The sequence below is a fragment of the Carica papaya genome, chromosome 7, assembly GCF_054855325.1.
Source record: "Carica papaya isolate Zhongbai chromosome 7, ASM5485532v1, whole genome shotgun sequence".
Lineage (NCBI taxonomy): Eukaryota > Viridiplantae > Streptophyta > Magnoliopsida > Brassicales > Caricaceae > Carica > Carica papaya.
In genome coordinates, this window is record NC_142315.1 from 12436754 (window position 1) to 12458835 (window position 22082).

At 35.9% G+C, this 22082-nt stretch overlaps 2 protein-coding genes across 13 annotated transcripts; both read left to right on the forward strand.

Annotated features, from left to right (window-relative positions):
• Positions 1 to 866: 866 nt before the first annotated feature.
• On the forward strand, positions 867 to 16743 carry LOC110817642 (DENN (AEX-3) domain-containing protein). Of its 10 annotated transcripts, none has more exons than XM_088208439.1 (21): positions 867 to 1327; positions 1619 to 1680; positions 1836 to 2016; positions 2227 to 2543; positions 2864 to 3052; positions 3147 to 3230; positions 3943 to 4002; positions 4151 to 4195; positions 4893 to 5092; positions 6310 to 6756; positions 7843 to 7969; positions 8222 to 8419; positions 8620 to 8709; positions 9245 to 9307; positions 9930 to 10004; positions 10084 to 10134; positions 11508 to 11585; positions 12152 to 12286; positions 12501 to 12608; positions 15874 to 15939; positions 16451 to 16743. In XM_088208439.1, exons 4-21 carry the CDS (start codon positions 2247 to 2249, stop codon positions 16517 to 16519), a joined length of 2382 nt encoding a protein of 793 aa, XP_088064565.1. In that variant the 5' UTR covers positions 867 to 1327; positions 1619 to 1680; positions 1836 to 2016; positions 2227 to 2246; the 3' UTR covers positions 16520 to 16743. The 10 variants fall into 10 exon arrangements, with proteins under 10 accessions (XP_088064565.1, XP_088064568.1, XP_088064571.1 ...); XM_088208442.1 differs by having other exon boundaries at positions 1898 to 2016; XM_088208445.1 differs by lacking the exon at positions 1836 to 2016.
• Positions 16744 to 18776: 2033 nt separating this feature from the next.
• GRF6 (growth-regulating factor 6) lies at positions 18777 to 21091 on the forward strand. Of its 3 annotated transcripts, none has more exons than XM_022046262.2 (4): positions 18777 to 19346; positions 19510 to 19954; positions 20055 to 20539; positions 20631 to 21091. In XM_022046262.2, exons 1-4 carry the CDS (start codon positions 19184 to 19186, stop codon positions 20636 to 20638), a joined length of 1101 nt encoding a protein of 366 aa, XP_021901954.1. In that variant the 5' UTR covers positions 18777 to 19183; the 3' UTR covers positions 20639 to 21091. The 3 variants fall into 3 exon arrangements, with proteins under 3 accessions (XP_021901954.1, XP_021901953.2, XP_021901952.2); XM_022046261.2 differs by having other exon boundaries at positions 18782 to 19346; positions 20064 to 20539; XM_022046260.2 differs by having other exon boundaries at positions 18788 to 19346; positions 20058 to 20539.
• Positions 21092 to 22082: the final 991 nt, after the last annotated feature.

The following is a 22082-nucleotide window of genomic DNA, read 5'->3' on the forward strand; positions in this document are numbered from 1 at the left end:
ATAGAGAAATTATTGAGAAAATATTAAATTTTGATTGTTAATTTAAGTGATGTTATAGTATTTGAAAGGTAATTTATCATGATTTATTCCTTAAGGAAAATATTGAATTAGCCTTTACATCTATAAATTTACTTCCATTACTATATTTTTATGTCATCATATTATCAATTTGTCCACACGGAACATATGATTTCTTTCTCCCCTTTTTGTTTTTTTTTTATTTTTAATTAAACGGGAGACAGAGTGGTCAAATTCCATTTGTTGGTTGGGGGAGGGGGGGTTAAACAGAAAAAAAGAAAATTGCTGACTAGCAGGAGGATGCAACGACGTCGCATCACAACAACTAAATGTTTGAAGAGTCAAAACGTCAAACTACATATATAGGGAGTCAAATCATTGTAATGACACAATGAACGTTGGTTCATCAACTCATGGTGGACATTGGGTCCCACCTCTGTTAGCACGAGTAGAAAAAGAAACACTCTTTCTCCAATCTCATCATGCCGCATTATTTCATTTCCATACTAATTTTTACTATTAAACATCAATTATTATATATATAAATTTATTTCATTGAAGCAATCTTTGACTGACACGTGGCACATCTTCACAACACGTGTATTGATCTTAACCAAAAAGCACACGTGTACGCGGTGCTAACATTTTCAACTAAAAAACTACTCCTCGTACTCCGTTCGCTGGTGAGCGGCGCAATGCGCGCCGTTTCAGCACATGGAAAAGCATGCCGTTTTGCTTACTATGAAATTAATTAACTTAATTTGGTAAAAATAAACAACAACATTTATTTCCTCAATCAAATGATTAAATTAAATTAAAAAAAAAAAAGGGAGTTGAAGGACATTGGATGCTTTGTTGAAATTTTAGTGCGAGGCTGTCTTAATTCCGTGAGCCGTCAACACAGGCGATAATCTCAACACCAGAAGAAGAAGAGGAAAGGAGGAGGAGGAGCAACTGACAATCCCTCCCTCCTCGTTTTTTTTTTTTTTCTCTCTTGCAGCATTTTCATTAAGACCGTCCCTTGACGAAGCGAACGAGGAGGGTTGTATTCTATTTTTTTTCTTCTTCTTCTTCTTCTTCTTTTATTTAATTTCTCCTTCTACCGTTAACTCAATTAATTAATTACTCTTAATTAATTAATTAATCTTAATTAATTAATTTAAGACGACAATCCCTTTTCCCTTCCTTTGCTCCTCTTTTGGGGCTTACTCAACATGAAGAAGCAGACTTTCTTCTTTATGGCCGCCAGCTCTCTTGCTCTTTAGAACCTAATCTTTCGCTCACTTTCTTCAATTATCAATTTATATAGGTCAGTTTTTCTTTTATTTGTGTTGCGAATTTTAACAGTTTATCGTTAATTGGGTCATCGTACCAACTTTTCTTCTCCTTTTCATCCTATTACAATCTTGTTAATTTTCCCTTCGTTGCTGGTTTTGCGTTCTTATTTTAACATGTGGAGTCCTGCTTTTTTATTTCATTATTTTGGGTGAATCACTTTTTTGGGTCATCTACCTCTTGTTTTGATTGGTGATATCTGTGTTTTTTTTTTCCTTGGAGACGGTTACTTATTGGAAATTTTATTTTTCAATTCTTTTCTAAGTGAACAAGTTCAATAGAGGCCAACTGAATGATGTAGCAGCTTAGAAAAGGAAAGAGGAAACGGTAATCTTCGAGTTGTTTGCCCAAAACTTAATTTTACTAGTTCATGAATTTTTTGTGGTTGTTGTCAGATCTTATTGTAGAAAGAAGATCAAATTCTCTGCTTTTTGAGTGATCGAAATTAATCAGACTCTTGTATTTTCTGCTTTCAAACCCAGAAATCATTGCCTCAGGCAAACGGGGATTATTGAATAATCACGTTGCTGATTACTTTGTGAAGGTTGGTCATGCTTATGGTTTTGCACAAGCTTGATGATGCCCGATTTCTAGAACATGTGAGCTATTACTCGCATAAAAAGGTTGCAGGCCAAGTAGAAAGAGAGTAGGAAGTATCTTTTGGTACGTTGGTCGCTTAAGACCAATTGAGGTTTTTTATATTCGATGGTTTTCTTTCTGATAGGTCTAAGGTGTATGTTGCGTGTGGTTTTCAGTTTTATTTTTAATCCTAAACAACTGATTGTCTATTTGGGTTTCTGCTTTTATTTCAGTGTTTACATATTAACTTTTTATCTGGAGCTGGCTCATTGCTTATCCTGCATGATTTTGCAGTAGAAGAAAGTATTACTAAGATGGCTATGAATGAAGACACTGGTAGCCCAGGTTGGGGTGCTTCATTTTTTATGCAGACTACAGATGTTGCGCGGGCAGTTGCTGCCGCTGCCACCGCTGTTCGTTCCCCACGACCATCAGTAGTCTTTTCCTCTAAGGATGAAAATGGTGGTGGCCAACTCCAAAGACTCCAACGCCAGGTTTCAAAAATGATTAAAGGCTTCACACAACCTCCTGAAGTGAGACTAGGCACTTACAATCCAGAAGTTTTAACTAGCCAAAAGCGTCAATGGGCAAATTTTCAGTTGCAGTACTTGGTACGCTTTTCTTTCAAGTGTACTTTCCCTCTTCTGGCTTCTTCTTTGCTAGGAAATAAGCACTTATTGTATCTTTTAACATTTTTGTTCCCACCTGGCATTTTGTGCTTCTCTTACAATGTAAGAAGATTGATTGCCAGAAAAACGTTGGTGTTATAAATGATTGAAGTGTGACGTTTTCTTCTTTTTAAATGGTTAATAAAAAGTCATATTGAAACTCGATGCTTGTTTTGGTACTGTCTATGTTGGTATATAAACTAAACAAATTGAAATTTCCTGTCATAGTGTTCCTGTGACATTTCTGTTTTTTAAGTATGCAGGACCACAGGTCTTTGAAAGAGCCATCAAGACTTTTCGAGAGCATGGTAGTGGTTGGACTTCATCCGAATTGTGATATCCCGGCACTTCAAAGGCAGTATATGGCTAGGAAGACTGAAGGTTCTGGTAAATTACGAAATGCACTTTGTTATCAGAATCATTCTCGTGTAGAGCCCAATCTTGAACCTCAGGTGGAGATTCTTGTAACAAAATGTTAAAATCATTTATTTAAGTTTCTGCATTATATGACTTCTTTTTTTCCTTTTTTTTTCTGTTACTGTTCAGGTCTTATTTGTGTACCCTCCCGAAAAGCAGCTACCCCTTAAGTACAAGGATCTTCTTTCGTTTTGCTTCCCTGGAGGCCTGGAGGTTGAGCTAATGCCTGATTATTTTTTTACTTACCATAGTTTAGTATTTGTAGTATGAACCTCTTCGTGGGTATTATAGTTTCAGTCTTGTGGCTTTTAAAGATAGGATGTTTAGAAAATGTGGTGGTGTTTATGTTGCTAATTACTGGTTTGTGTAGCATTATTTTCAAGTTTGATCCTTGAATGGAGCTGTGGTATAGTTTTTACTGTTGAAGCCTATATACCTCTTTTGATGAAAAAGCTAGAACTTAAACCAACAAGAAAAGGGATTCATGTAAATCGCGGTGTGATAAGTTCTAAGAATGGGAAGTTCTATGAAGAATATCTGGCAAAGTATATACTAATTCTACTATTTGGCTTGCAAGCTGGCCTCAACTAGGATTCAGATAGTTTCATTTTGTATCTGATTCACTTACATATTTACTAGTGCAAATCTTCTTTAAGGAAACCAAAATTATTCCATAAAATTTGGAAAATTCTATTGAAAGGCTTTTTTGAATCACTTGCTCAATAGCCCTTTCTGGTTTGTCCTACATATGAATATTGAACATTGCAATTGACCTAGATATTCACACTTTTCAGTTAGAATTACATTCTACTGTTAAAAAGGGGGTTAAATCTATATGATAAGTTCATTTGTGCAATATATGCCTTTTATTCTGTCTCTATGTCTTATATTTCTCCTTCGTAAAATGTTGTAACTGTGGTCTCAGGTCCATGCAGTTGAGAGAACTCCTTCCATGAGTGAGTTGAATGAAATTCTTTTAAGTGAGGTATCTTTTCTCTACCATGTCATATTAAAATTCTCATTCACTGTGGAGAGAAAGATGCGGCTGCTTTCTTCATGTTTTTATGTTCAAGATTAGTTCTATTGAGGTAGTTTCCATAGATAAGGTACTGACAACATCTTTGATGATTCAGGAACACCTAAAGCCAAGTGATCTTTCATTTGTATTCCGGTTACAGGTGAACAGTGCCTCTAGACCTTCTATATATCTAACCTTCTTCATGGTTCTTATTGTTTTTGGTGTTTTGCCTGTTTGTTTAACCAGAGTCTCATAATGGTGTTATTTAAGACCTTTCTTTTATTTATTTTTTGTTTTTTGATTAACACAAAAGCAAGAGTACTTTTGATCTTTTTTAGTTAAAAATCTTCTCGCATTTCTTTTTCTATTTTCCAGATAGCGACGCGCACCCCTAGTTCCTGATTGAACAGGGAGGAAACAGGATCAAATTTGTGGGATGGGCTAGTCTGCTTTTGGTTCCTTTCGTGTGATAATATGCTAGTTTTTGGAATGTCTAAGACCGTGTTGGTCATTCAATGAGAAGGAATAGCGTAGAACTTGTGGGATGTGCTAGTTTGTTTTACAGTTCCACGAATGATGATAATAAGAAAGAAGTTGGGCTGGATTACTTTCCTCATATGAACTGGACAGCCTTTCATTTAGTGGAAGCATGTATTATTTACTTGTAGGATTCACTTTAATGCTTAAAAATAATCTGCTTTGCTTTAATTTGCATTGGCCATTTCAGCAGTAATTTTCTTTATTTTTTGGGGAAGGACCTAGGAAGTACTGTATCATTTTGTTCTTTTGCTGAAACTACATCTTAGGATCTTCCTCACTTCTTTGATGACTAATTTTATATTAAGTGGTTTCCTTAGGTTGCTGATAACTCAACCTTGTACGGGTGCTGTGTCTTAGTTGAAGAAATACTACAAAGACCATCCGGGTTGCTTTCTATGATTTCAAATAAACAACCTACCTGCCCATCTTTGAGCCGTCATATTCTGACCACTCGCAGATGTTATTGCATTCTTTCGAGGCTTCCATTTTTTGAACTGCACTTTGGTATATTAAATAGGTGCGTACATATTTGCTTTGAATGATCGAAGCTGTGCTCGCAGCAATTATAAAATGTTCTCTGGTTGCCTTTCATATGATGCTGTCTAAATTATAAGCTAGAAGTTGGGGTGAATTCTGATCCAGAATGAGAAGAGGTTGAAGTGGAATGTTTTAATATTATGAAATATTTATGTAATAAATATGTTAATTTAGTATATTCTTTGTTTTTGGGTTATTTAGGTTATCTATGTAATATTAGTTAGATTTGGGAGATCTTGAGTTTGTTTATGATATATAAGCTTTTCTTTTCCTTATTATTTTGATTTTACTGCTATGTGATTGTGGCTAGCCCCTACTTTCTAAGGGTAGGTCTAGTTGAGTATTATTCAGTAGTCATATTGTTCTTATTCTTTCTCTGGTTCTTTCCTATTTTATTTATCCCCTTTTCTCTTGATTTCTGTGCTTCTACCTCTTATATTCCTTCTCGATCGCCCCCTTGAGCTTATTACTTCGTGTGTGTTCCTACCCTGTTCTTCTCTTTCCCCAACTCGACAATCCTCTTCTGTCCTGTACTGTATCAATTCATATCATATGTAGCTTGCCCTACATCAAAATTGCATGTTTATTCTGTTTCACTTAACTATTTTTACTTTGTTTCTGTAAATGGTTATTGCAAACAGATGCATGAATTGATATATTGGTTCTAAACAAAGCTTGAATCAGCTTAAAAAGGCGGCTGTTACAGGTGGCTATTGGCATCCTTGGTTTTCTATGTTTAGTAGGGAGAAAAAATAGGGAAACTTCAAGCTGTATGAAAACTTTAGATAATTGTAATGAGACACAGTATACTGGTTGTAGGATATGATCTTTGGTTTTTGTGCCAATAAAATATGGATGCTTTTTGTTATGTCCACAAAAGAGAAGAATGGAATGGTAAATGATACAGCTTGGTACTTTTGTTTTCCAAATTTCTATACTATTAAATTCATATGAAGTTCGCATGTTTCATGGTTATGAAATATCTTCGTTAGGCTTTTTATGTTGATCAAAGACTGTAATTTAGGCTTTTTATGTTGATCAAAGACTGTAATTTTAAGTTGTGAATCTCCTATTATTCAAGGTTAACTTTGATATTCTAGGCCCTACATGGCTATATTGGTTTTGTTGGAGAGGATTCCGCGATATATTTAAGCTGTTCATGTCAACTCATCCTGACACTTCACTGTTTTCATGTAGCATTTTCACGGAAGAAAGATTGGACCGGTTGATGAAAGGCATTGGTGATTTAGATTTAGAAACCTTTGAGGGTTACATCAACGAAGAGCATTCGGATGCTTCATCACGGGACCATGGAGATTCAGGGGACACAATAACTGGAACTGCAGAAAGAAGTTTAGAAGACTCTACAACTCAAAGAGTAATCAATGATGGGAGTAATATAGAGGATCAAAAGTTTGAAGCAGAGTTTCATTTGTCGAAAAAGGGTTGTAAAGATAGGGCTGTTGCTCCTATTGATCATGAACCTGAGATGGTTGCAGCCAGAAGAGAATCCTCTGGCACAAACCTTGAAGATGATATTGACGATTTTTCAACAAACAAGCAAGGGATAGAAAGACGTCTACCAAATGCTGTTCTGCCACTCTTGCGCTATTATCAGTATGAAAGCTCTGAATCTTGCTCTAGGTATGCAACTGAAATTCTTTGATCTCTTTTATATAGTTTTGATATCTTCCATAAATGGAATCTTCTCTTTGGTTAATAAGCTTCATTATCAAGGCAGTATCATGCTCAGTGTAATAGCCACAAATGTAGAAACGATATGTACAAAGGTGCATTTCTCATGACCTATTCTCTCTGAAGGTTGATTATATGATATTCTTTTGGTGAATGGGAGATATTTAAAGGCCTTTTTGTGAGTTGTCAGTTTCTTTTATTGCAAACATTGGTTGATGAGTTTGTTTTGGCCTGTATTTGTGCCTGTATCATTTTTGCGTCCATTCTTTACTACATTATTAATGCATCATTAGTGCACAGTTGAATTTATTACATAACCTACATATTCTGTAAAGAATCATTTTTTTTTTTTGAAAGAACTGTAAAGAATCATTACTTGAGAGAAACTAGTAGTAAAGGCAATATTTAAAGGGACTAGGTTATGCAGAGTACTCGGATGAAAAATTTGTTTGAAAGCAGGTTGAATTGTTAATAATTAAAATATGTGTTGACACTTGGAAACAGAAAACGACAGTTGCTGGAATATTTTTAACCTGATATTGGAACTAAGCCCTCCAAATGGTACCCCTTGGGGGAAGAGTTGATGTAGGATCCTGTTATCAAAAACTACTGGTCACAAGCTTTAATAGCTTTACTACATTTTTGTTGTTATATCTATTCTTTGTGCGGATCTAATTTCTAACTCAGATCTTTGTGTCTAATTCGGATCTTTATTATTGCAATATTTTTGTAATTGCTGGCACTATCATGAATCATATGATGTTTATCCATTATAAAATCATTGAAACATGTCTAAGAGTGCAATGGTTCTTGGTAAGAGCCTCTAATATTTTGGCAGTGTTGATTTGACATATGGAATTCACATATCTTATTAGTTGACATGATATGTAATATGTATTTGTCTATTAGTGTTATGAACATGTAATGTAGTTGTCTTCTAGCTCCCCATCCCAAAAAAGGCATTTACTAGGTAGATTATTTGATTATAGGTTGTTGTGAGTGAGTATGCATGCTATAATGAACTGCTTTTCACAGTTTTCAGGGTTCTCCCATTGAAGATAGGAATTTTAGGAGTGATGTTGATGATACAGAGACAGAAGAATCATCTTTTTCCGGCCAGGAAGATTCAAGTGATCACATTGATATTCTCGAATGGGCCAAGGTTTGATTGCATCTTGTTTTAAGCATCTTTATCTGTTCTAAGTTGTCTGCAGTGAGGACCAAGGCCTTTAAGTAAGCCCAAATTGTCACTACCGAACTTCCTCGTAAAGGAGGCTTGGGTTCAAGCCCTCTGATGGCATACTTACTGTAACAAAAAAGACTCTCTGCAGCGAGATTTTTTGCTTTCTTATTGTTAGGTAATAATTATGAATTATTTTTCTTTTAAGACTGATTTATTTTCCCAATTTCACAGGCAAACAACTATGGATCATTACAGATACTATGCGAGTATTACCGGTTACAATGCCCTGCAAGGGGCTCAACACTTAAGTTTCATCCTTTGGAGCACCTTCATTCCCTGGAATATGCTAGACCTGATGAAACAGTTCTTAATATTGCTGGCTCAACTATTGATTTCAGATCATGTCGTTCAAGTCTAGAATTCGCAGAGGTAATTGTTACGATAGCTTTCAAAACTAGATAAACTTCCTCTTTTCTGCATGGTTGCCACCCCTTGGTGCCTTGTTTACAATTCCTTTTTCCTAAGAAACAACAGATAAACTGCCTGGTGATTCTGTATGGGGCTGTAGTTTTACATCTCATTCATGCACAGCAGGTCATTTTCATCTCACTGCTGTTTGCTTGCATCAGGCACACAGTGCACTTTTGGCTGAGGAAGAAGCAACAGCACTGTCAACGTGGGCTGTTGCATGCTTATGTGGATCATTGCGACTTGAAAATGTAACTTCATACTCTATTTTTGGAAGTATAATATTTTAGCGTTCAGATGACAAAATTCTGTTTCGCATTTCTTTTCTAGTTTTTGTTGTTTCTTTAACTTGCCTGGGGTTGAAGGAATTTGTAGGCTTTCGTTTTTGTTAGTGGTAGATTTTTAGGCTTTCTGAGGAGGCATATTTGTTTGATAATGTTATTCTTTCATCTGAAAGTTTCCTCTGTCATTTTGGTATCATATTTATCTACATATACCATGGGTTTCATATTTGTTGCTATACTGTATATGTGCACTAGTGTAAAAGTGTGATCAATTATCAAAATGTTAAAACAACATCATACTTATAGGTCTGATCTTGTGTTATAGAATTGGCATTTTTCTTCTTGGAAAAAGAAATTGCAACTTCATCACCATCTTGTACTTGTCACATGGTTGTTTTCTCCTGTTTTCGGTGTTGAGTGTACTATATACTTTGAATGTGTTATAATTTTTATGTCAAAACAGTTTACATGGTAATGAATAGTACTTTATTTCGTTTTGCAGCTGTTGGCAATGTTTGCAGGAGCATTACTAGAGAAGCAGATTGTGGTTGTTTGTTCTAATTTGGTATGTGTTGCTGCAAAGTTGATTATTGTATCATGCACATTTTGGTTACTTGAAGAGTTTTTACTTATCTTCAGAACTCTTTTTATAAGTGAGTTACTTTTTAGTCAAGACTTGAAGAAAATTATAGCTGGAGGATCCCTGCACCAATCAGCCCCTCAGACTAGTCACTGTTTAATAGAGAAGTTGGTTGCTTTTTTATAGATAGGTCTCAGGAGCATTAGGGTTTCTCTTCAGGTGCAGTTAATTGAAAAGAAAGGATTACCTTAATCAAAATGGTTAAATATGAATTTTTGATAGGGTTAGAGATAAATGGTTCCAGACTTAGTTATGGGTCATCCTCTTTATACAATGGAGGATTTTGGATCTCATTGATACTCTAATTGACATGTAAATATTTTTTTGTACATGGATTGTCACCCCATTTGTTCTTGTGAATTAATGAATCATACATACTTTTTATTTTTTTTTTTAAAAAGAATCCGATGCCTTATGTTGCAAAGTGTCCATGTTCTACTTGAGTGACATAGATTTTGTAGTTCAGCAGTCATGAATGTTATAAGATTGAGTATTTGAATTTGTGTTAGTAAATTTGTTTTTCACCCCCTTTTGTTCTAACTTGTAGGGAATCTTGTCTGCTTCAGTTTTATCAATCATCTCTCTGATTCGTCCTTATCAATGGCAAAGCCTGCTAATGCCAGTATGAAGTTCTTTTACCTATGAGATTTACTAATTCTTAACTATTACTTTGGTGACTAATATCATGAATAAACATCCAGGTTTTGCCGGATGACATGCTGGATTTTTTGGATGCACCAGTTCCTTACATAGTGAGTGCTTAAACTTTTCAGTTTTTTGTCTTAATTATGTTGCTTCTGCATTTCTTCAAGATATATTGAGTTTGGACCCATTTCATTTTTCAAGCTACGCAATTTGGGAAACTAGATGGTATATAATTGTTTGTGGGTGCGAGTTATAGACTTCGATCAATGTCTTCTGTATCTTATATATAACTTAATATGTTTGTTTTTACATATAAGTAAACTAATATATTGTTTTTTGTGTATAAAAAAGGAATATAAATGAGAAAAATTGGACCATTTCTTATCAACTTAAAACTTTTGGAATAATAATTCCTTAAAAAACTTTTTAGATGATAATTCAACCCAACTCAACTTCTCATGCAATATGGTACCGATTCCAGTTAAAATTTCGAGTCTTGAGCATTTATTTTCCATTAAAGTTAAATTTTAGCACGTCATGTTCATCAGTATTTCCATTCTTCCAACCTTGTAGTTGTGTGTGAGGTGGTGAATTATACGATATCTCAAAGGGTACCGGTACCTCACAACATAGGGTTAACGATAGTTACCATTAATGACAACAATTAACTATTTTTTATACATTTTGTATCATTTGATACCATTTTTTGCTACTATTGATAATATCATTTTTTGCTTCAAGTTGATGTTGTATTTGGCTATATTTTGTAATAAATTGATATCGTTTTTTGCAAAAAGTTATTATATTTGAAGATTTATGGTTAATATCATCACTTGTTGAATGTTGATTACCATTTGTCAGACATTGATTATGAAAACGAAAATAATAAGAAAAAATGATATAATTTTAATTCATAGTCAAAGATGATAACAAATATCAGCCTAATGGTAATGGGGAAATGATAATTATTGATAGCTCCATGCTCTATGGTATCAGTAACCTAAGTATAGGTGGGGATATAATAGAATTTTTCTAAATAATAAGATTGGTTCTCTGGAAAATCTGTTGTGCAACTTATTTAATTCCCAAAAAGGCATCATTTTTACATCTTTTTAGGCCTATGTAATCATCTATGTTTTATAGTGTGGTTTCCTTTCCTTGTTTGCTTTTTTTTTAATTAAAAAAGTGATACCAGTAGAAGAGGGAAGAACAAGGTATATTAGCAGAGCGTAAGAAATCCTCCTAAAATAAAAATAAAAAAATAAATAAAGATAAACAACAATGTAATGAAGCACTAGATGGTAGTCCCTTTGCAGAATGATAGCCAAGAAACATCTCTGAAATATCCATGAACCTTACCCTAAGAGAAGCCCGAAAGGTATATTTTGTCCCCAAATCTGGTCCCCTTTCTTTACTGTCTTTTTGTAGTTATCAGTGTCCTTGACATCACACGGGCTGCTAAAGATATGTTTATCTGCAGGTTGGTGTTAAGAATAAAACCAGTGAAGTACAGTCTAAGTTAACCAATGTCTTGGTGGTTGATGCTAACAGGAACCAGGTTTGTATATTATGACTCATTTTACTTTAGTAGTTAACAAGTGCCTTTTTTTTTTTAATGTTGGATGGTTGTGGGAACATGACAAAATGTTGCGCATGTAAACAAATCTTCCAAGGTCACTCACTAAACGGGAAAGAAGCTTTCAGTAAAATGCTTTCAACATTAATGTCCAGTAGATTTTTTTTCCCATCATCAATTATCATCTTTATATAGCATGTTTTTGGGCCATTAAGACCTACTAAATGTGTTTAAGTTTGATTATCGAGTTTCAGTTGATCATCTGTTAGTTTGTTCCACAGTATTTTTCCTCCTTCAAAGAAAAAAAAAAAGAAAAAGAAAAACAGTATCTTTCCTGATGTGGCTGATGTTTTTCTTCATTTTTGCATGAGATTGTTTATGGTGCAGTATGCCATGCGAAAAAATATTTCTGTAAGATGGTGGAAAAGAAGTTTTTGTATTTTCAAGCTGTTAACTAATCTGAACCGGTCTAGTAATGAATGCTCTTGCAGAGGCAGGTTAGCATGTTCATTTAACCCATTATTTTCTCTTTTTGCCTGAGATCACAGGTTAAGTCAGCATCAATACCTCAACTACCCAAACAGAAGGAGTTATTTTCATCCTTAAGTCCGTATCACGCCAAACTTGTGGGAGAAAGTTATTTGGCAAGGAAAAGACCAGTCTATGAATGCACAGATGTGCAGGTTTCTCTCATTTTTATCTTGACTTTTCCTTTTACTTCTCAGTTATGGTGTATATTGCTGCAGCTTTATTTTGCTACTCTGTATTCAAAGTTTTGACTGAAAATTGCAACTAGATAATATGAGAAGTAGTTTGTGTTATACTGTGATTGATTTTTGTGTAGGAACTTTGTGTTGCCAATCTTAATCTTTGTTTGTACGTTCCGATCATGTGTAGGTGGAGGCAGCAAAGGGTTTCCTGACTGTGGTAAGATCCTACTTGGATTCTCTTTGCTCTAACCTGCGTTCACATACAATAACAAATGTGCAATCTAATAATGACAAGGTTAGTGTCTTTTGCCCATTGCAATGTCATTCTATTGGTGATAGTTATTGTTTACATCTGCTGCACATAATTGGTTCTCTTGCCTTTTCTTTTTTAAATCGGATTTTATGAGAAATGATTTCAATTCAATGCGTGGAGAAAAAGATACATCCCCAAACAAAATAAAAAGATTTGAGTATTTTATAGCCTGTAGAGATGCGGTTTGCAATATGGTTCTTTTATATGGCAGATGCATAAGTGATATACAAATAGACAAGGACAGTTATCTTTAAGGATCAATGTGCTCAGATACAAATTAAAAATTTCAAAAGTCTGAACTGTCGTGGATGTTACTGAATGGTTCTGAAGGTATAATTGGTTTGTTCAAAAGGAAATACAAATTAATTGTTATCTATATTATTTTTATTCATATCAAACTTTTGTGGAGAGTTGTCTCAATTTGTTTGATTTGCATGCTCTGTCGAGAGAGAACTCTGACACATACCAAACAAACATCACCTTGAGAATCTGCATCAAGCTGTCTTGGAGAGTAATCTCAATATGGCCTGAATGTGCAATACAGAGAAAATAATAACCCATGCCAAAATAGTATCACCTTGAGTCTCTGGAAACCCCTTAACTTTTCCACTGTATATTATCTATTTCCTCCTTGTGAAAATTATGTACTTCTCCTACTTTTCCTTTATTAACAGAAAATAAGTTAGAAAAAAGAAATATTATTAGATTGATATAGAGAAGAAGCAACGGTTGACTATCCACCCAAAAAAAGGAAAACTGGCTCGTGCAATTGATGATCGCCAGCTAATCTCTATGCAACATAGACAGAATATTCTTTAAAATGCCTATGTTGGATATCAAAAATCTTCAAAATGCCTATGCTTAGCCCAAAAGAACACCAAAAAGACAATCTATTGATAATGATAATCGGAGTAGGAGCTTTAATTCATGACTTATCTTTGAGGGATTTTCTTTCTACTGGAATTATCTTCTACTAGCAAGGAATTATCCTTCTATCTTCTACAGGATTTCTTTCTAGGATTTAGAGAACTGAAAATCTCTCTAAAATTCTACTTAATCTTTTGATTCTAAAGAAACAAGAATACAACTAATTGCAAGTAAATAAAACTACCTACTAAACTGGCAAGAAAAACTACTACCGCTCGACCAGTGATCACCCATAGGAAAACCGTAAACCACCTCTTTACACAAACAATAACCATCTACAGTGCATGGACGATTACTAAGAACTATTACTAGCACATTCATTCTGGACAACAATGATAAATTGACAGAAAACTAAAAATAAATTAACTAATCATCACTTTTCGATTTGGACTGGTTGAGAATTCATAACATCTGTCCCTCCCTCAACAGGGGTGCGTATCCTCAACCACAAAAGTGGAGAAGAATTTTGTGTGGAATAAGCAGTTCAAAAAATCTGCAAGTGACAGAACTATTTCAAATTTGAGATTGCCCTTTGTAGATGGAGTGAAAGCTATAATGAACTCTACGATGATGGAATCTCTCAAACGAATTCCTGGCTGGCGCCAGAGCAACCAGAAAATGCAGAAATTCTGTTCCCTTTTCTGGGATCTGAATGATTTTTGCAATATCTGCTACCAGTTGTTCACCTAGTGCCAAATTGATTTACTATACTGCATCAAGACTCTTGCAGTTTGGATGTTCTGCAGGTCTACCAAGTTGTGTGGTAACTCTAGTTAATGATTATTGGGAGTTGAAAGTCCCACTTAGTATCAACCAATGCTGTTGTGAAGTGCTTGACAGCCTGCTTGGTAATTGTTGAATATTTGGGTACCACTGGACTAGCATCAGTCTAATTGTTTTTCCCATACCAGCTCCTGGCTGCTGTTCACGTCTTCCGCTATTAACTTTACTTTCTCCTCCAGCAGTGATGCTTGGATCTGCTCTAAAAAATTCCCTAGAAACCTTTTCCAACGCTGCTGTTAATTCCTGCTGTAGTTGCCTTCTTTTGGTCCCATTCAAGTTGATCCTGTGCATGGTACTCTAGCTATATCTTCCAGAATGCCTCAAATTGCTGTTATAAGGTTCTGAAATCTATCATAACGCCTGCTTTTGTATCAAAATTGTGTACCTACCTTACATATGGAGTTTTAGGTCTAGATGGGAAATTTAAATGATGGGTTAGAGTATTTAAGGAGTTGCCTTCTCTTATGACTTATCTTGGACAGTGATAGGAGCTTGTTCAGAGAATCCTTCTATTTCTGGAGTCTGGGAAACTCAAAAAATCTTTCTGAAAATTTTCTTAAATCTTTAGTTCCTGAAACAACCAACAAAAACACTTAATTAGAAGTAAATAAAACAACTGACTATACCAAATAATAAAATTACTCCTACGCCAATAATTACCCACGAGAAATAGAAACTAGTCCATCACACAAAATAACTATCTACTAAATGCAAGGACTAACTACTACAAAAAACAATAAATAGAGCATTGATTCTGAACAATTAAAAATGGGTAGGTAGATAACTAAAATAAAGTAACTAATTATAACTTGCTTGCTGAGTTGCTGATTTGGACTGGCCGAGAAATATCAACATTCAACTTGTCTAAGGTATCAAAAAAGGTGGGGTAGTTAATTTCTTTTGATTTTGGAAATAACGAAGGCCCTTGACCGGTTCAAAGTGAAATGAAACTTGTGTGATCCTTGTGGATGGCTGCTTCCAAATCTATCTAGATTAGGCCTCCCCAGGTTCTTGATAACCCAACTTATGTTCTCAAGGATTTTGTGTTTTGGTCATGAAACTCCCTGCTTTCCAAAAAAAAATTGCTTTTCTTAGCAGACAGATTAAACATTGAATAGCTTAACGGTTGTATATTTTGGACTGGAACACGATGTTTCTTCACGGATCTACCTGTATCTAGCTGGCATTGGAGGTCCTTTTATGTTGACTTCTCCCCCTTTTTTTTTCAGTTTCTTTCTTGTTTTCCTTTTGGTTTCTTTTGTTTAGAATAATGGATGACCAAAAGTAACAACCACCAGATACGCGTAGTGTTTCAATATTTTGATTGCTCACTTCATACAACACTTTTTTTTTTGGGGGCCTCCACCTAACACAAAAGATTGGATCATGGGTCTTACATACTGTCTTATGACTGTACCATTTCGATAATAAGAGTCCTGTGTTGTGTTCTGCCTTTATCTTAATATAATCTCGTTTCTTTCTTACCAGAGAATGTTATATTTTTTAATGGAAAATGACTAAGATTTATTGCTTGTAGGTATCTCTGCTTTTGAAAGAGAGTTTCATAGACTCATTCCCTAGTCGTGATCGACCATTTATGAAGGTTTACTTCTTGAATATTAGACGAAAGATTTCTTTTAATTTCTTTTGGCATATATGTTTCATCTTCTTGGGTAACCCTAATCTAATGCAACAATCATAGACATAGGAACTGCATTTTATGTTTCTCGATGTGTTTTTTCTGGTGCAACTATATGATTTTTTCGGATGTACCTTCCTCTTATACGAAAAACATTGGGAGGTTTCTTCAAGACAAAATATCATTAGAAAGGAGGGAAAAGATAACAAAAGTATTACTAAAGGAGGATAACCTATCTTCTGAAAGGAAAAGATCAAGATAGAGAAGTTTAACCTTAAGAAAACATGGCTCTAGCCCAAAGAGAGGCACAAAAACACCATCCTCTCCTGAATGTATATGATGTTCATGCACCAAAATTGAACTATTATTACTTAATGTGGGAGTATTATTGACAATGGATAGCATTGCTGGCTGTCTTATTTTATTTTATTTTTGCACGGGAACTTACAATTCTTTTATTTCTCTTGCTGGGCAGCTTTTTGTAGACACGCAACTCTTCTCTGTACATACAGATCTTGTTCTCTCTTTTTTCCAGAAGCAGTAATGCTGCTGCCATACGAAGAATGATGTGAAATATATTTTGTTGTAACTTGTATCTAAAGTGCAGCCATGTATAATATTAGAAGATAAAAGTTGTTCATATATTAGCATCAGTGTGATTTTCTTGGTGGGTGAGGTTGCTCCATTTTTCCCTCCCTGTCCTGTCCTTTGATCCTTTTACTGTAAGATAGAATCAAATGAAATCCACCACTATATTGTTATATGGTATCATGGTTGCTTAATTATTAAGTAAAAGTTTAGATTTGTAGAAAGAAGTTAATTCCAATGTAAATAATCTTCTTATCAGCTTCGCACATTATGACTGATGGCATCCTTGCAATTGCATTGAGAACGCTATCGGACAAAAGAAAGCATGCAGTTTGTCTATTTCTTTGTTTCCCTGGATCTGTTGGGGTGCCTACATGTGACCACCATGATGACAGTCACGAGTTTGAGGTGTGATGTACCAACCAACCATGGGTAGATACCTTGAACCAGGTTTTAAGATGTAGGATTTGGGAGCAATTGGGAGTTGTTAGCTAGTTGTAATGCATGGGTTTCTAGTAAGTATATACATCCTGTTTTGTTCGGTAGTGGTATTATCTCGCATTTGGTTGGTAGTGGTATTATCTCGCATTTGGTTGGTAGTGTGTTGATATAATACAGTAAAAGTGGAAGAAATCTCTTGGACCCTTGTTGCTTGCTGCACGGGATGGTTCATGTCTACATTTTGCTGACACAAGGTGAAGGCTGAAGAGGGTCAGGCGGAGGATGCATGTATTTTGTCTTTGTTTGCAGGGGTAACATGATGTTGGAAGAAGAGGACATCAGGTGTTTGGGACGGGGTCAGATTTCAGAGCTTCAGAGTTCAGACAAATGACTCACCCATTTTACTACTGACTTTGTTGGTATTGTAGGTAAAAGCCATGTGGATTTGTACCAACAAAACGGAGTATTGGGACAAATTAGGATATTCAACCAAAAAGGGAAACAACGGAAGCGGCAGCCTGAATTTTAGATTAATAATGGAGGCTGAAATGTAATCTGATCAGCCATGTCGTGATTCTAAGGAAAGAAATGACAACTGGGTTATTTTTTATTTGTATTATATTTCGAGTCCTCAAGAATAAGACACAACATTGTCAAAAGTTTGAACACAGGAACCAAGATAAAGATTTTGTGAACGCTGAGGGTGATCACATCTTTAATTAGTTTGGAAGTAGGGTTAGCGAGGAATCTTGTGATGTGTAATAAAACCAGAAGCCAAATGTTGGGTGGGAATGACATGAATCTCTCTCTTATTTGATTAATTGTTTCGGGGGTTAAAATATTGCTAATTACTTTTTGTAGTTTTTTATTTTTTATTTTTTTTAAAAAAAATAATATTTATTAAAGAAACGCAACGCACCTGGGGGACTGTTATGGTTTTGGTGGAGTTATTGTACAAAAAAATGGTGGATAGCATGTGTTAGAGGGTTGCAGGAGTAGAGATAAGAAGAGTGGAAATAGAGGGCACTGCTTGTACAACTTTCTGCCGAACTTGCAAATACAAGAATAGTTCCAGAGAATTAAATGCACACAAACCAACCTACTCTCTCTTATCTTTCCTGCTTCCCCCCAAAAACAACCCTTTTAACCTCGTTGCCTCTACTCAACCCTATTTTCTTTAATTCTTCTCACCATATATTCCAAAGATCATTTGTGTTTTTCTTTCCCTTTTTGTCATGCAGACAGACCTTGGGTATTTGTCTAAGCGCGGAACTCGGATTTGAAACATACATATACAAAAGCTAATGAGGGGATGTATTTTCTTTCCTGCAAGCAAATGAACTCTAACTTGTTGAAAACAAGAACGTTTAAATTTTATTTCCACTGTAACAAAACGCAGACCTCAGAGCACACAGTGTTTACAGAGTGTAAAAAATTGTGAAGTAAAATAAAAATAAAAAGGAGGGCGAAAAAGGGTGGGGTGGGTTGTAGTCTTATCAGAAACCCAAAAAGAAGACAGACCTAGGGCTGCATAGCTCCTATTTCTCAATTTCCCAAATTGAAAAAAAGGTCAAATGGTAAGTGGGGGATGCTCATGCTGCTGGGGTTCTGAGGTAAAGGAACAGAAAAAGTAAAAGAGTTAGTAGCAGTGAAAGCTCCAAACCGTACAAGCTTCTCAGGAGGGGGCCAGACACCCAACTCTTTTAACAAGTCTTGAATATTCATTACTGGAAACGTATATATATGTACATATATGTATTAAATAATAATTCCTTATTTTGTTTTTACAGTTCTGTTTAATTTTTAATCCACCCTCCCCACAACAGCACTCCCTTAAGTTTATGGATTTCCGTAGAGTTGTCAGAGACAAGAGCTGCTACAGAGGCAGCTCAGCTGCAGGACCAGAAGCAGCAGAGAGGTGCAGTCATAATACGTGCAGCTCTCTCTCTCTCTTCTCTCTCTCTCTCTCTCTCTCTCTCTCTCTCTCTCTCTCTCTCTCTCTTTTCCAGCACTGTAATCAGAACCATTAGTTTTATCCGTGTACAGAAGATTCTGCAGGCCAATGGTCCCTGAAATAAATATACCTACTCTACTCCTTCCACCCATACTCTCCTTTCACTGCTTTCTCATTTTGTGTTAATTGTCTTTTCAACTTTCTATTTTCTTTTCCTCTCGAGTGATGAGCGCAAGAAACAGATTTCCCTTCACTGCATCTCAATGGCAAGAGCTTGAGCACCAAGCTCTAATCTTCAAGTACATGGTCTCCGGTATCCCCATCCCTCCTGATCTCCTTTTCGCCATCAAAAGAAGCTGCATCGACTCTCCTCTCTCCTCTCGCCACAGTGAGACTCACTCCTTACTCTTGTTTGATTTCCTCTTTTAAGTTTTTACCTTTGGGGTTTTTTCTCTTCTTTCGTGTTGTTTTCTTTCTTTTTTTTTTTCTTTTTTTTTACTATTTGGGCCTCTTTTGAAAATTGGGTTTTCACCCTCTTCTCATGGGTGCAGTTGGGTGGAACTGTTTTCCAATGGGTTTGGGTAGGAAAATTGACCCAGAACCAGGAAGATGCAGGAGAACAGATGGGAAGAAATGGAGATGCTCCAAAGAGGCCTACCCAGATTCTAAGTACTGTGAAAGACACATGCACAGAGGCAAAAATCGTTCAAGAAAGCCTGTGGAAGTAACTACTACAACGACAACATCGACACAAACCATCTCTTCCATCGCCAAAACTCCATCATCATTCGCTCCATCTTCTCATTCGCTCTCTTCCATTTCCTCCTCCGAAACAACCCACCACCACCATCTTCAATATCCTTATAACCACCATCCTTTCTTATATTCACATACATCTTCTTCAAGGTCTGCTGGGATTGCTTTGCCACCTCAAGATAACACGGCCCATTTGTTTTTGGAGTCTGCTTCTTATTCACAGGCTGACACTGATTACAGGTTTGTGATTGTGCACAAATGGACTCGGCTTTTATCCGTTCCTCGGAAGTTGGATTTTCGTGTCTGATTCTCGGTTTTATTTTGTTGTGTTGTTTGGAAGAAGAAGCAGGTATGGTTATGGGGGTAAGGAGGATGAGCATGCTTTCTTCTCACAGCCTTCTGGGACAATGAGGAGCTTTTCTGGTTCATCAACTGATGATTCATGGCAACTTACCCCGCTGACAATGAGCTCCACTTCTTGTTCCAAGCAAAGGAGCTACTCTGGTTTACAGAATGACTATACGTACTTGCAGCTGGCAGATCACACCCCAAAACAACACAAGCATTGCTATGTCTTGGGTGCTGATATCAAATGTGAAATGCCCGTCAAGTTTGAGAAACAAGAAGAGGAGGAAGAAGAAGTGCAAGAACCCCACAAGACGGTTCACAGGTTCTTCGATGAATGGCCGCCAAATAATAGAGAGTCATGGGGTGATTTGGATGACAAATCATCAAACGCTGCATCTATTTCAACAACCCAGCTGTCCATTTCCATCCCCTCCTCTCTATATGAATTCCCCATTTTCAGTTCTAGACCCCAAAATGGTAAAACTGAAAATCTCAAATACTATCGTTCAATTCCTCAAAAGTTTGATAATAATCCAGTTTGAATTTCGTTTTGTATTATAACTTGCAGATGGGTGAGTCTCACTTGCCACACTCTGGTGGGTTGCTGTACTTATTGCCAAACATGTACTTGCATGGTGGGGTTAATGCTGTGGCATGCCAAGTCTTGAATGACTGTTATCAATGTCTTGTTTCTTTTTCTCTTTTGTTGTCTTTTGGCTTTCATAGCAAAATGTGCTCATATTGCATTAGCAGTACTGATGAATGAAGGATCCAATGCCTTTTACTTCAAGACTAGCTGGATTTTCTGATTCATGAAAGAGAACCCGGATTCAATTCATTCCCACCACCAATATATTATATAATACAATGATATTAGTAGGAGTGATGCTGTTGTGGGTTTTTTTTATGGTTTTTTTGCTTTGAATTTGCAGATTGTAAAAGTATTATGGCTGAGTTGAGGGACCCAGTGTTTCCTAGATTTGCTAATTTGTCATTTATTCACTCCACAAAATTTTAGTTGCTACAATACTTTGCATTCGGTCCAAGTCCAACTAACAGAGACAAAAATGTTACTGTTGCTGATAAAAATATTTTTACTTTATATATATGTGTGTGTGTGTGTTTAATTGAAAGCATAGCAGCTTGTAAAAGAAAAATGAAAAGTGTATTACTGTTGAGTTGAAGAAATGCAATAACAAATAGTGTTGAATGATGAAATGGCCAAGTTGTTAGAATAGTGATTTTGATTGAACTTAAAAAAACGGTGAAATGTGGCGGGCATATGGGTCAATAACAATTATGTATAATAAGCAGAAGCAGAAGCAGTTGCAGAGACTGAGAGGGAGACAGTGGTGAGGTTAAGCTTTGGCCAAAAAAGCTACTGTACATAGGTGTGGAGCTTCTGGGTGGGGTTAAGTTTCGTTTGGTCCAAAACCAAGAAAATAGAAAGTGAGAGAGAGAGAGAGAGAGAAATGTGAGTGATGACTGATAAGTAAATCAGTAAGAGAGTTTCCAGTGAAGAAGGCAGAAACTGTAAGCTACACTTTTAATCCCTACCACCTCTGACTCTGACTCTTTCTCTGTCAGTCACTACCACCCCCATCAATTTCTGACACATTTTCAACTCTCTCCTCTGCAAACGCTGTCGTTTTCAATTCATGTCATTGACCTCCAAGCCCATTAAAACATTTTTTTCATGGGAGTTTGGATCCTAATCTTATGGCCCATTAAAACATTTGTTTTGCCTCACTTCCCAATGCTTTACTCTTTTCATCAACAAAACTTCTTTACTCCCCCTTTAACAGCCCACTTGTACACACATAAAATCTATTTCCTTTCCTATACCTTAGTCCTTTTAAATTACAGGTTTCCTATTACAATTCTCTAATTATAATCAGACTAAGATTTTAAGTTAAAATATTGCACATATCTAGGAGAAATATTTGCTTAGCAAAACTATTTTGAAGGCCTACACGTCAAATACAAAGTAGTATGTCAATGAGAAAAGGGATTCAGGTAT

Excerpts from the sequence above, each read along its gene's own strand:
- LOC110817642 (XM_088208439.1), top strand. The coding sequence starts at position 2,247 with ATGGCTATGAATGAAGACACTGGTAGCCCAGGTTGGGGTGCTTCATTT. Across the intron at positions 7,970-8,221 it reads ATATTCTCGAATGGGCCAAG|GCAAACAACTATGGATCATT; the intron begins GTTTGATTGCAT and ends CCAATTTCACAG. Across the intron at positions 9,308-9,929 it reads TGGTTGTTTGTTCTAATTTG|GGAATCTTGTCTGCTTCAGT; the intron begins GTATGTGTTGCT and ends TCTAACTTGTAG.
- GRF6 (XM_022046262.2), top strand. The coding sequence starts at position 19,184 with ATGAGCGCAAGAAACAGATTTCCCTTCACTGCATCTCAATGGCAAGAG. Across the intron at positions 19,347-19,509 it reads TCCTCTCTCCTCTCGCCACA|TTGGGTGGAACTGTTTTCCA; the intron begins GTGAGACTCACT and ends TCATGGGTGCAG. Across the intron at positions 19,955-20,054 it reads CAGGCTGACACTGATTACAG|AAGAAGCAGGTATGGTTATG; the intron begins GTTTGTGATTGT and ends GTTGTTTGGAAG.